Source organism: Astyanax mexicanus, chromosome 10, assembly GCF_023375975.1.
Source record: "Astyanax mexicanus isolate ESR-SI-001 chromosome 10, AstMex3_surface, whole genome shotgun sequence".
Taxonomy (NCBI): Eukaryota; Metazoa; Chordata; class Actinopteri; order Characiformes; family Acestrorhamphidae; genus Astyanax; species Astyanax mexicanus.
The window spans coordinates 22,364,758-22,378,839 of NC_064417.1; the positions used below are offsets into that span (position 1 = coordinate 22,364,758).

Consider the following 14,082-nt stretch of genomic DNA (forward strand, 5'->3'; position numbering starts at 1 on the left):
TAAATAAATATTGTTATGATATATACATTATTCAAATTGCTATATCATTTTTTAATTTTTATTACATTATAAATTAATAACAAATGTATGAGCATGCTTGTTTAACACAAAACTAATTTAGAACTGTTTATTTTTAAAAGGTCACTATTTTAGTCATGGTCACTGAGTTAGACTGGCATCAGACCAACTGTCTAGGGACATTCCGGTTCAGAGGTACAAATCTCAGTTGATCTTCACAGTATATGAAAACTACATACAGTAGGTACTGTCAACCCATTCATCCACATGTCTGAGCCCCCACTGCTGCAGAAACATCGTCCACTCCAGCTTTCTTTTCCGGCTAAACCATCAACCCCCCTGAGGCCCTGAGTGGCCCTAATGAAGTCACAGAGAAAGGCATCTTCTGCTTCAGTACCAATCGGCCTGACTTCTGCACTGGAGCACGCGTGCCTCGTCTGTTTGTGCTCACACGCTGCCTTATTAGCTTGATAATACAGCAGCTATAGCTGCCGTCCTCAGTATAAATAGCACTCTCAGTTCACAGTCACACAAAAGCGCTCAGCTTGGGGACCAGAATGGGGGAATGGGGGATCACTGTGGAAAAAGCTGGAAACGTATTTTAAATTTATTAGGGGGAGCAATGAAGGTTAATTGTGGCCAAGTAGTGTAGGTACAGGATATGTGTAACTAAAATATATTAATCATTATTGTCATTACTGTAATTTAGAAGTTGGCCTAAAACAAATAGATTTTCTTATATGATAAATATATTGTTGTTTTACAAACTGCCATATTTTTTAATTAAGAAAGCATTCTGTGTTTAATGCCTTCTTGACCGATTGTACCTATTTTTATTGGATTTTATGTAAACATTGTCAATGTTTCAAAGTAAAGCATTGTTTATCTGTCTGGTCTGCAAATGGAAACTAAGCTAAAAATCATTTGCACCCTCTATTGTATAATTAGGGTTTTTGCAATGTGAGAAATGTGACAAAAGTGTTTACGTACACAATATACTGTGATCCATAACATTAGTACTGTCTAATACGTCTTACTTCTGCTGCCACAATAAATGTGTCCATTGGAGGCTTGGACTCCACAAGATATGTGGTGTCCACTGGTATCTGCACCAACACATTACACAGCAGTAAAACTTTTAAATAAAAAAACAGGGGGTAAAAACCACCCATTAACCCTATATCTATTTAGCTAAGCTTATTATAAGCTAAGTTTTAAAGAGTGTTCCACCTCAGAATGCTCATAGAATTATGCATTATATGAGGTAACTATTTAGAATAGAGGTCACTTATATATCAGTTTAAATGTGCAGAAGGAAAACTAGCATAATGTATTCTAAGGGCTAAACACAGTTTTATGATGTCACAAAACTTTATGTATATTATATGTCATATATATGTATGTCATTTATGTATATCGGCATATTCAACCAACAGTTTATAAACCCCCACTCATTCACATTGTAGTATGTTTTAGTCCACACTACTGTATTAATGATGCATATTATAAGGTTACCAATCAAGCCAAACTTATTTACTTCATGTTAAAAGCATAATAACGGTTTATTTCACAGAGTAACTAAAGGTTAGAAAACGGCTGTGTAAAATGAAATATGCAAACCCAAAGTAACCTCCTAAGTGGTTCAGAATTAGAGCACTGGCCACCTAAAGGAAATGACTAACCAGCAGTTGTTGAAGTGTGACTCACTAATGAGAAAGCAAGAGTGTCTGACTTTCTACCAGGATATTTTAGGGTCTAAATCTAGGATTTGTGAACATCTAATATAAATATGTGCATGTCTTATCCTCATTTTTTGGACATATTGGATCAGTTGCCCCGCTCTCTGTAATTGGTTTTGCTTGTGTTGTCTGTCACTGTGCTGTAATGAACTTCTAGCCAGCATCTCTCTTAATCTGCTTCACTGTGCACAGAAATGGAAGGGCTATATCAAGAAGGGCTTATATTCTGGAAAACCTATTTTTCTTTCCTCTATCAAAATGAAAACATACTGTTCCCAGCCTATTCTGCAATAGTATTTTATATGCAAATTAAACTTCAGAAGTGGTCATAAAAGTATCAAATTTATATAAAAATAAGCTGTTAGTGTAACGTTTTCTCTGTAAATGTTAAAATTTAACACTCTCAGGTTTGCAATTTATTATGTACTACAGTCTTGCTCCACTCTTACACTCTATTGGTATGAGGATTCTTTCAAGCTGGATTGCTTTTGGAAAGTACAGTAGAGGGCAGCCAATCAGAGCAGAGCTCCTTTAAATATTTATATGTTTAAGGGCTCATATCGTGGAATTAACAAGTGTAATTTAGTATGTTGAAACAGTTTATGGAATATAGTGAATATGGAAACAAAGATGCAAAATTATGAATAAGTGTATCCACATCTTTAACAAATAAAGTATATGAAACCTTTTACTACACAGTAACAAAAACAGCCTGTTTAATTGTAAAATATATGCAGAACTGAAAATGGTCATGAACACATTATAGTTCTTATCAGTGTGCTATGGGTGTCATAGGTAGAGCTGAGGGGTAAGCAAAATTAAACACAAGAAAAGTGTACGCATATTACTAAAAATATGTTTTAAGCCAAGAATGAAAATAGTTCACTGTATATAACAGTGGTTCTCAAACATTTTAGACCAGGTATCACCTCACAATTAAACTAAAAAGTCAAAGTACCACATAAAAGTTATTCACAGGAACATATGCAAGCAAACTAGGGGTGAACAATGTGGACAAATAATGCAATGTGTAATAATGATATTGGATATTCTGATGTAAAACAATAAATTAATGCCATTCAAATATATACTCCAAATTCCAATAGAAATACTGCAAAATTACTTTCAATTTGAAATTCACATACTTTGAAGAAAATTATGTTTTTATTTAAAACTGATTAAGTGTAATTGTCTCCAATAAAACCAGGCAAATTCTTAAGACCCAGGGATCCACTGTTACACATGCATTTGCTTGTACTATTTTTGCTTTTGATGCATTAAAACATTTATTTGGTGGTGTACCACTTTGAGGTGCTTCACTGTGGGTACCACAGTTTGAAAAAAAAAACTGGCATATAAATTGACTTCATACACCCACTTAAATGTTGTGTGTGAAAAGTGTAGTTAAGAATTCAAAATAATGTAGTTGTCAAAAACTATAGTAACGGGCCATGTAAAGCAGTAAATTCGGAGCTGTTTATAAAACACATTTAATGGCTTAGGGGTGAACAAATAAAACAAAAGTAAAGTGTAGGATATCAGACATTTAATCACAGAATCAAACAAAAATATATTTTTGTGAGGTTGGAAATTACTGATATTGTACATAAATTAACGTCATACACCCATTTAAATGGTGTGTGGGCTTAATAACATAATACTTAAGGTACACAAAAACCTAGGACCAAAAAATTTGTATATGTGCCCTTTAAAGCAGTAAATTCTGAGCTGTTTATAAAACACATTCAAATCATACTGAACAACTAAAAACATGTCAGCTTTAATGTGTGTTAAAATAAAGATTAAACAGCAGCAAGTTCTCTCCTCTTCCTGGTGCTGCGCTTCTCCAGCATTCCCGTATTTCTTTCCTTCTTCTTTTTCTTCCCTTTTTTTCTCTCAGGAAACAAAAGATCAATTTTGTGCTCTAAAGTAAAGCTCCACCCCATTTCTCTTCTTCATACAGCCACCTCTCTTTTTCTCTTTCTCTCTCTCTCTCTCTCTCTCTCTCTCTCTCTCTCTCTCTCTCAATCTCTCTCTTTCTTCTGTGTTTGTGTCTCTCACCCACTCCCACTAATGCAGTGACACTTGCATTCTGTGCGTGCCTGCGTGTGTGCGCGTGAGTGCTTGCGCGCTTGTCAGACACAGAGAGTGTCGAAATAGAAAGTGAGGGAGAAAGAAAGAGAGGGAGGGAAAGGAATAGAGGGAGGGAGCGGCGGAGAGAAAAGGAAAAAGGAGACGGGCGGAGAGAGCGCGTGGAGAGAGTGAGTGAGAGAGTGAGGGAGAGAGAGAAAGAGAGAGAGTGTGTGTGTGTGTGAATGCGCGCGCGCTCTCTTGTGTGTGTGAATGTGGTGTGTGTATGTGTGTTAGCTAGCTGGCTAGTGAGCTCGCGCTGCTCCGGAGAGCACAGTAGAGAAGTAGGGGGTAAATAAAGGCAGTAAGAGCAGCGGGTTGGGCGCCATATGCCGAGGATTTGCTGAATGTCTCGTTGAGGGGGACGCGCTCGTGCTTGAAGATGGGGAGCTCGCACTTGCTGAACAAAGGCTTGCCTTTAGGTAAATCCCTTTTCATGTCTCGGGCTCGGTGCATGCGGGGCTGCACGTGAGGGAGGGCTCGCGGCGACGTTTGTGAGCTTTGAGCGCGAGGCTGCATGCATACAGTACCTCCCTGCCTTCCTTCCTTCCTTCCTTCCCTCCCCTCCCCCCTTCTTCCTCCTCTTCCTCTTTTTCCTCCTCTTCCTCTGCTTCCTTCTCTTCCTTTCCTCTCTTTTCTTCACTCTCTCTTTCCTAATACCTTTTATCTCAGTCATTCATCCCACTTCAATGCAGCATTCTCTCGCTTTTTTGCTTCCTCACTCTCTATCTCTCTGTATATCTGGATGTCTCTCCTTCTATGTGTAACGTTACCTGTCTGTGTATCTCTTTCTCTCTTTCTGTCTGTTTCTTTCTATCTCTCTGTGCATATATCTGTCTCTCCCCCTTTTCCTGTATATTTCTCCCTCTTAATTTCTAATAGCATACCTAGATGTCCTCATTCTCCTTCTCTGTTTCTGTCTCTCTCCCTCTATTTCTCTATCTCTCTTTCTGTGCATCTCTCTCTCTCTGTGTCCCTCTCACTTTCTCTATGTGTATATTTCTCTTTCTATGTAGAGTATATCTAATCTATCTCTCTCACCCTCTCTCTTTCTGTGCATGTCTATGTCTCTCTCCCTCTACGTGTATCTAGATGTCTCCCCTCTTTTTCTCTTTCTATGTATATCTCTCTCTTTCTATGTATGTTTCTTACTCTGGCTCTTTCTCTTTCTATGTATGTCTCTGTCTATCTCTCTCTCTTTTTCTCTGTGTATATCTCTATATCTCTCATGGTTTAAGACAACCAGAGACCGTTTTGTTGGCAGGCTGGGAGCAGCTGCTTCATTAACAGGGCAAGTCAGGCTCCCTTTAGCTGGAGGGGGACAAGAGACAGGCAACATGCTGTCTATCAGTCTGTCTGTGTCTGAATGTCTGTCCCCCCTTTTGGAAAATCCAAGGGGCTGGCAAGGACATGGCTGTCTCACTTAGTATGACCCTCCCTCACACTGTACAGTGGAAATGTGGCTTCCAGTTCCGGCCTTGAGTTGCTTCCTAATTTTACTGTCTCTCTCTCTCTCTCTCTCTCTCTCTCTCTCTCTCTCTCTCTCTCTCTCTTTCTCTTCGAAAGAGGGAAATTTTCTTTCTCGAACAGTCAGCCAAGCAACAGGAAGAGCATAACAAAGATTTGTTGTTTTTTATAGAGCTTAGAGCTGCAAAGCCTCGCCTCTGTTGTAGAGCAGCACAGACATGTCCTCATTAGGCCTTTAGATACTGCTATAATAGTAGTATGATCAGGCTGGGCAGGTGGTGAAATGGTGGCTTGTTGAAGGCTGTTGATGGTGACTGCAGTGACTCTTCAGAGTTTTTTCAATAATATTCTTCCTTTACATACAATCATGTGTTGTAACACTGTAGGAAAAGCCTCACATATGTAGAGAGCTGTATGATACTCCTGTATTTATCTGTAATGGTGTAATAGTACAGACTTCTAGTAATCTGTATGTTCTTATCATTTCATGTATAAATTCATTTCTGCACCGCAGCTCTTATGGTATTTGGCCATTAAATTTTTTTCTCTTCATTTTTATATCTGTGTCTGAGTGAGAGATTAGCTTAAACTAACATCACAGCCAGTACATTTTTAAAAACGATTTTTCAATGATTTAAATTTTTTTACCTAATACAAAATGCATTCTCCAGGGATTACCTTAAATGTTACACAGTTGATGAAATAATTCAGAGTTATAACCATTTTAAGTGTTATGTTAAGTATTTATGTGAAATATTAGTACTTTTATTGCAGAATAATGCCCTGAAGTGCATACTGTTATTCATTTTTAAGAAAATGTGGTAAGAAAATACTTAAATATTTAAACTGTTTTGTTTAAAACTCACAGAAAACCACCTTAGAACATTTACTAAACTAGTCGTTCGAGTATTTTGCTAATTTCATTTGATAAAAAGTAATCGTAAGGTACATCCCTAGTAATGTGTTATACTGCTGTAGTAAACTGTAGTACAATTTTATCGTAATCTATGTTTGTAGTGTACTGTAATACTGTAATTTCAGTTTGTTTACATGTAAGGAAAATTAAATCATATCAAATCTTGTTTGATGCAAATAAGAAATACCCACTGTTCTCATTTTCCATGACACATCTGCATGGGAGATTATATCTGTCCAGTAGGTTTAATTTTATTCCAAATTATGATACAGTAAGGAATTCACTAATGTAATGTTACTAACGCACCAAACCATTCATATTAGGATTAATCTAATCAAATGTGGGGATTTTTTTTATATAAAAAAAATTGTAATACCATGCAGCCCTAATCTATAATATTACTGTATTTAAGACTTAGCTGGTAGTTTTTTGCAGCCTGTAATATTGTTGTAAAATAATCTGTAGTATATAATATCCTATTAGCATTATGCTATAGTTTTTTCCCAATTTTCTTTTTTACTACTTCTCATCCCTCCTAGAAAGGAACCTTGATAGTCTGCGTCTTCCTCTATGTCAGACCCATCAAGAACCGTGGCAGAAGATCTTGGCATGTGTGATCAAGGCTTGCGTTTTGACCGTGCCTCTTACTTCTCGCCCAGTGCAACAGAGAGCTACGTCATTTTGAATTACTGCCTGTGGGTAATAGAGGTAGAAGCAGTGTGAGGCTGACCCTGTTGGTTCTTGTTGCTATGAACTAGCTAATTCAAACAGATACCACTCAACCCCCCCGGGGCAGAGCAGTACGAACACAGCAGTGTTCTGAGGGAACCGTGCCGGGAGAGAGAGCTACAGCTGTTTTTTTTCTTCTTCTTTTTTCCTCTTTCGCTGGATTTGTTTTGAATTCAGAAAATGTGAGCTTTTATGCATAGTTTAAAGGCAGAAGAGGTCTGATTTAGATAACGTCACTCATCCCTGTTCTATCACCCTTGGTTCTGCTTAAACTACGGCTCGATTTTATGTGTACCATGGATTAAAGAGGCTTAAGTTATGTTGACATATTGTTTTCATGTCCAAAAAATTAACATCCGAGTGAGGAAATCTGTGTTGTGAGCGTCTAGGGGGTAGTCGGGGTTCAAGGATAAAAAAAAAAGAAAACTTCGCCTGAAGTGGAAAATTAAAGGCTTGTGTGTGTGTGACTTAGAGAGAAATTAAAAGAGTGAGAGTGGCAAATCATCCTCCTAATCCATAGAATGAACTGGTCACAAATATGATTACGTTACATGTTTGTGTATGTGTGTGTGTGTGTGTGCGCACATTAGGGATGCACTTAATATTTGGCAACCAAAATTTCATCTAAAAAAAATGGCAAAACAAGCCCTTTCAGTGTTCTGATGAATAAGTGAAAAATGTTTTTAAGCACCAGCAGCAGCCGTACAGTCAAACTTCTTCATCCCCCATCAGTGCTTCGTATCAGAGAGCTGTTGCATACAGTGCAATGAGTGTTTAAGAGAGCTGGCAGGTTTATGATCTTTTTTTATGCTCTTATCACAGAAATTGAGCCTATGAAATAAAGCATACAGCGTTATTTATCACTCTTGGGTAGTTTACTACACTTTTACAAAATCGCTGTACTGGGCTAGTATAGTAACTTTAGCTGTTAGCTCTAATGTTTGTTTGTTTGTTTACCCAAGGATTGACTGCCTTTTACTCACAGGGGCAAGTGACTTGAGTAGCACTGCTGAAGTTGATGCATAATTTTGAATAGCATTACTGAGATAAATTTATTAGTAAAATAGCACTGCTGAAGTAGCTAAATGTGTGACTACTGAAGTAAATGTATTGTGTTTCATTGGTTTTGTCTTCTGGGTAATTAAAATGATTAAGTGTTCAATAAAGATTCTGATATTATATTTTATTATTTACTTTTTATGAAGATTAAGGTGAAATACACTTAAGCTGTTTAATTTTTAATACCGTGCAAAAGGTGGCAAAATAAAATTGTTTGGTATTTTTTATTTGCCCAATTGTTAAATTTTGTTCGGTTCTACGTTTGGCCAGAAATCAATTACAGTTTATCTCTAGCACACATGCAAGGTAGCTGATATCAGTGTGTGTGTAGGTAACGCATGGAAAAACAAAAAGAGCACCATGTCTCCACATGCAAGGTGAAAGGCACCAGATGCGTGTGTATTTCACCTGGTATCAAAGGCAGCTGGCTACCTGTGACAGGGCTCATTATGGCAGTAGCTAGGAAATTATCCTTATTCTGACCCGTTGGAGTATTTTCAGTTCCACTTTTAACTCAACATTGATTTTTTTTTCTCACAGTGTGAGTCCCCTTACTTTTCCTCTTGGTCACCCGGTAACCCCTTTTTATTCATTACACAGTGACACAGCAGATTCTGGATAAGCTAATAGAGAAACAAGGCTGGGTGTCAAAACCGAATCATAGCTGCTAATCACTGACTGCAGAGCAGTTAAAGCAACATTATGTAGCATTTATATTTTTAGGTAATAGCCTTAAAATAATGTTGATGCTCCACTGACTCGTAATAAGGAAAACATCATCTATTGTTGGGCAGGAAAACACTCTTGAGAACTGTGTAGTGTTCTGTAATCTGAGCCATGTAACATTCCTTTAAAAATTATTTACTGCTTCAGTTCACATGCTTCTGTATCTCTCAGCTTGTCCAGAAAGCATGTGAAAAGCATGTCCTATAGGGGTGAATTACACTTCCACACATTAGGGGGAATCCAAGAGCAAGAAATGCTAGTTCTTGCATAATGCTACTTTAAAGGAATGGTTTAGCAGACAATCAAATTACCAATTGTCAGCTCACCCAGTTGTGGTTGGTCAGCTTTAAATGGTTTGTTGTCCTTCTTTATCTTGGCACTGCAGCTCTAAAGCTAACAAACATTATAAGGTGTAGTCTTCAAACATTCGCTCTTCATTAAAGCTGCTGCAAACTAAGAACATAAGACTCATTGTGATGCATACACTAAATCAACAAGTCTGCACAACCTTAATGGACATCTGATTGAAGCTCTTACTGTTTTAGCAGAGTATGAGGTTGACACACTAAGGCCTCCTGAGAGGGTAGATTACGCCTCTATTAGCTGCACAGGTGTCTGTTAGCTGACATACCAGAGCTGGGGATCTGGTACTTTAAAGGAGGCTGTAACTGACTTCAAATGAATTGCAGGAGGCACTTAACCGTCTACACCCTACCCAGTGAGGTGGTGGGCTAATTGGCTAAGCTAAATTTTTGACAAATTTGACTTTAAAACTCAAAATCTAAGACCTGAATGCCCTAAAAGACCTGTTTGAGTAGGTTTGAGAGAAGTATGTAAACACATTTACTAAAATTGTGACTTGTAGATGCAACTAATAAGGCATAATTTGCACACCAAATGTCAAATGCACATAAGGTGACTATTTCTTCAAAGCTTCAAAAAAAGTTCTCAGAAGTCTCAGATGATTGTGCTGATATCTTGATATATTTAACAAAGTACTGTAAACATTAACCTTACAAAAGCTTTAACTATTTATTTAGAATAAACTGAAGTCCCCAAGAATGTAACAATGACTTATCTGTCAACCGTCAGGCACAGGATATCATTAATAAAGTTCACAGAAAAAAAAAAAATTTTTTTATTTTTCTGGTTTCTTTACAGAAAAAACTGTTAGCCAGTTGCTAATAATTACTGGCCTTAGTTGTTTATATACAAAGTTCACTTCATTTTAAAATATAGTAAGCTAAATCAGTTTAATTCAAATTTATTGTGACTGTATTCATGTAATTTCTGTACAGTATAGTAATTGTTATGCTTGTCACGTGAAGTTATGGGATATTACTATATTAGGTAATAAATGACTTCATACACTTGAAGAAACAGATCTGACAGTTCATGTTGATCCATGTGGTAATAAGCAGTCTAACTAGTTTTATTCATCTCTAATAAATACTTTTAATTACCAGAGATTTGTTCCCAGTGTATGTTTGGCTTCAATAAAACCACTTCATTTGCTTGTTACCACATTTTTTGTAAAAAAAAAAAAGTATTTTTTTCAGGTTACCTTGTTTTTTTTCTAAGTGCAGAGGAAGTAGCACAGATTTCTGAAGGCTTTCAAATGTAGTAGAATAAAATTGAATTAATAATATATTTTAGTGCACCACATGACAATATTAGAGTTCAATAAATATATGGTTAAATATTTATCATATCTAAACATCTGTCATAAATGATTATCATTTTAATAAGCTAAGCTGGCACCCAAACTAGATCTCAACAGGCTGTTCATCACAATGAGTCATGCATACATTAAATGCGCTATGACAGTTCGTCATGGTGTAGCAGCAGTCAAATAAATTTGATCACATGCCAAATTACTCAGTATCTGTCAATGATTATCAAAAACTACAGCTGAAATCGAATACCACACTGTATCATTACAGAAAATAAATATAATTGTTAAAAAATATTTTAACCTTGTACTTCTTTTTTTTACGAATAACAACTTATTTGGTTTCACAATAATTACAACAATTACGCCAGTACACAAACATTCACTACGGCACATACACAAAATCATAGAACCACTGAAGAAAAATAATAGACCTATCTCTTATAATTCTTTTTAAATAAGATCCTTCACAAACCATATAGCAACTTTAACAGTTTTTGAAGTAGCCTTACGATGCTTGGCTAGGCTGCCCAATAAATACTGTAGCAATATGTTCCTAAACAGAATATTTGAGTCATAGTATGGCTTTAAAATAGCCTTTATAGAGGCTATTGAGCCTGCTATCAGGATTTATTATTTAAGAGTTATTCCAGACTACATCCCAATTCCCTGATTTGCCAAGTATGAGAGTTCTTTCTCCCAAACAGGAACGGTCCCCAGGGCATGATCCTTAGCTAATTTAAATTTGCATGTAAAGTGATGACACAAGACCCCTGTGTTGAACTACCTAAAGTAAGGATGTTTTTTCAGCGGGTCATCTTAGGGGACTCCATAGGGGAAACCTTGTATCTTCACTGTATCTCATTTTATGACATCTGAATCTTCCTACTTTATTATTAGCTTACCTTGAAAATGAGCTCATATTAGCAAAATTAGTTAACAGCCAAAACAGCAACCAGCCTCACAAAACAAAAGCAGAAACTGAGAAGGAGTTGAGTTATAAAAAATAATTGAAAACATAAAAGTAATATTGTCATAGTGTATAAAATCCTTGTACCTCAATCATTTTTTTCATTATATGAAAGTGGCAGCTGTTACTTACATTTTATAGAAAAGGGACCAAGACAAATGTTCTAAAATAACTAGGAATTAAACTGTTTTTATGAAGGTTATTTCTTCTGTAAAATTTAGGTTTTGGATATACAATGTTTGATGATATATAGCCCAGCACTAGTCTCTAGACATCTGTTATCAAATCAAAGAGCAACAACAATTGCTGCACCTCTAGAGATCAGCAATACAATACATAGTAATCTCCTGCATGCATATGAATTTCACTCTTCATTATGTTCCCAATACAAACAGCCAAATCCATGAATTCATCTCATAGACCTATTCTCCGCTTTTTAGCTGCAGCACATATTCATATTTTTCAAGGTTGAGTACTGCTGCTACTATTGAATCCCTATTCAGTACACATGATCAGTCTGTACATGGCTAATTGTGGCTAAATGACTATAATTCATCTTCTCAATTAGGCTCTAAATCATTGTTGCATTACTTTTATATGCACAGCCCACGTCTCCACACCCCTGTAGTCTAATTAAACCAGGTACTGTAACCATTCAGAGCTGATTTAATGTGGTTCGCTATTAAGTGATCAGTTTCATAATAATGTCGGACTCCCAGAGAGTGCGCATCAGATAATGAGATGCTAATCCTAATAATGAACCGTAGATGCAAATGATGTGTGTGATTTTCATGAAGGTGACATATCGTACCTCGTTATTCCGTGGTTTCTGTAATGGGTTCCCACAGTGGAGTAATGCTCGTTGGTACAATAAGGAGTTCACACCCAGGTAGTTTGTTTCAAGGTCAGTAGTAATAAGAGAAAACACAGTGAAAATTAATTGGTATGTCATTGCTGTCCTATGCAAACCTAATATATTTTATGTAGCAGCATTTATTTTAGATGCCTCAGATTTGACCTTTTTGACATATTTAGAATTTGGCAGAAGAACCACTTTTGTTTTTTGTAAAAAATATATATATATATATATACAGCTCTGGAAAAATTAAGAGGCCACTTCAGTTTCTCAATCAGTTTCTCTGATTTTGCTATTTATAGGTATTGTAGGAAGTAAAATTAACATTGTTGTTTTATTCTATAAACAATGGACAACATTTCTCCCAAATTCCAAATAAAAATATTGTAATTTAGAGCATTTATTTGCTATATAAAATGAGAAATAGCTGAAATAACAAAAAAAAAAAGATGCAGGGCTTTCAGACCTCAACTAACGCAAAGAAAACAAGTTCATATTCATATTCATTCACCAGTCTTACACACTGCTTTTGGATAAATGTATGCCACTCCTGGTGCAAAAATGTAAGCAGTTCAGTTTGGTTTGATGGCTTGTGATCATCAGTTTTCCTCTTCATTATATTCCAGAGGTTTTCAATTTGGTAAAATCTAAGAATCTCATCATTTTTAAGTCCCCCCCCCCCAAAAATACATATAAATTTACGCAAAACTGGTCTACACACCCTCAACCTATATTTGGTTGCACACCCTGTGGAAAAAATAACTCAAATAAATTCATATAACCATCAATTGGAATTTAGATATTTTATCATGTATGAATTGAGCTCCAGTAGAGCAGATGCTGGGCTAAAAATCTGTTTATTTTACTACATTTATAACTCCAAATTAACTTCATGTTTCTCGATAATGCTGACCCATTTCAAAACATATTTACTGCCATCCCCAATTAACATATGTTTTGGTTTGTTTTTGCTCTCCTGTGCCGTTACTATTTTTTTTGTAACGAGAGGAACACTAGCCTGTTATATGCAGTAGAACTGGTGCGCTGTAAAAGGAAGGTACAGAGCCTGTTCTTCAGGCTGGCTGTGCTTTTTTATTTTGGGAATCTTCCCTGTGAGGCTAACCTTGAGTTTGAATGTTTATGTCTACCCTTGAAGCCGGGCTGTTTCAGACTGTCTTATTTGAATAGAGGTAGGGGAGTTTCAGAGCTGAGCTGTTTTTGAAAGGCCCACCTGTGTGCCGTTTCACAAACCACTCCTACGTTCTTGCATTTATTACCTTCTGCTTTATTATGCCTTGATAAGTGCCATTACTGCAGCTTGGATAAGTTTTTAATCTGAATTCATCTCAATTTTCAGACAATTCCTTAGTCTAGAACTCGGGGAACGGGGAGTGTATGATGGAAGTCAGTAATTTCCTTTGAGGGGATGAGGTAATTGTAGAGATGTGATGAAGTGGGATCTGTAGACCTTTTCCTTTCACATGTGGGATTGAATAGAGGAGGCATGAGCAGTGTAAGCCGGTGAACACCACCTATTCAGACAGGCTCTGCAGGGTTCAACAATGAAATTGTGTGAATCTGGATGTTACAGGCAGAAGAATACAGTGACTGTGGAGTTCACTGAGGGTAGAGCCATGTTGCTCAGTGTTGTTGACATTTCAACCTTTTAAAAAAACTTTTAAAATCTGTATTCATCAAATCTTTATTGAGGCAAAGGGGCATTGGGCAATATTGTTTCTTTTTAAGACTGTAATCCTGCTCTGTGGGGTAAATAACACAATAGCCTTGGTTTCCAGGAGA

General features: G+C 36.6%; 1 protein-coding gene across 2 annotated transcripts in view; it reads left to right on the forward strand.

Moving 5' to 3' along the window:
* LOC103035461 (C-terminal binding protein 1) overlaps positions 1-14,082 on the forward strand; it is a 40,604-nt gene that overhangs the window by 4,424 nt on the left and 22,098 nt on the right. Inside the window, exon 1 of one of the 2 annotated variants that reach the window (XM_022683474.2) lies at positions 3,902-4,309. The exons of the other annotated variant lie outside the window; for it this stretch is intronic. Within the exon in view, the coding sequence (XP_022539195.1) occupies positions 4,270-4,309 (40 nt within the window). The 5' untranslated portion in view covers positions 3,902-4,269. Of the gene's footprint in view, positions 1-3,901; positions 4,310-14,082 lie in introns of those variants that run through there. 2 annotated transcript variants of the gene reach the window in all.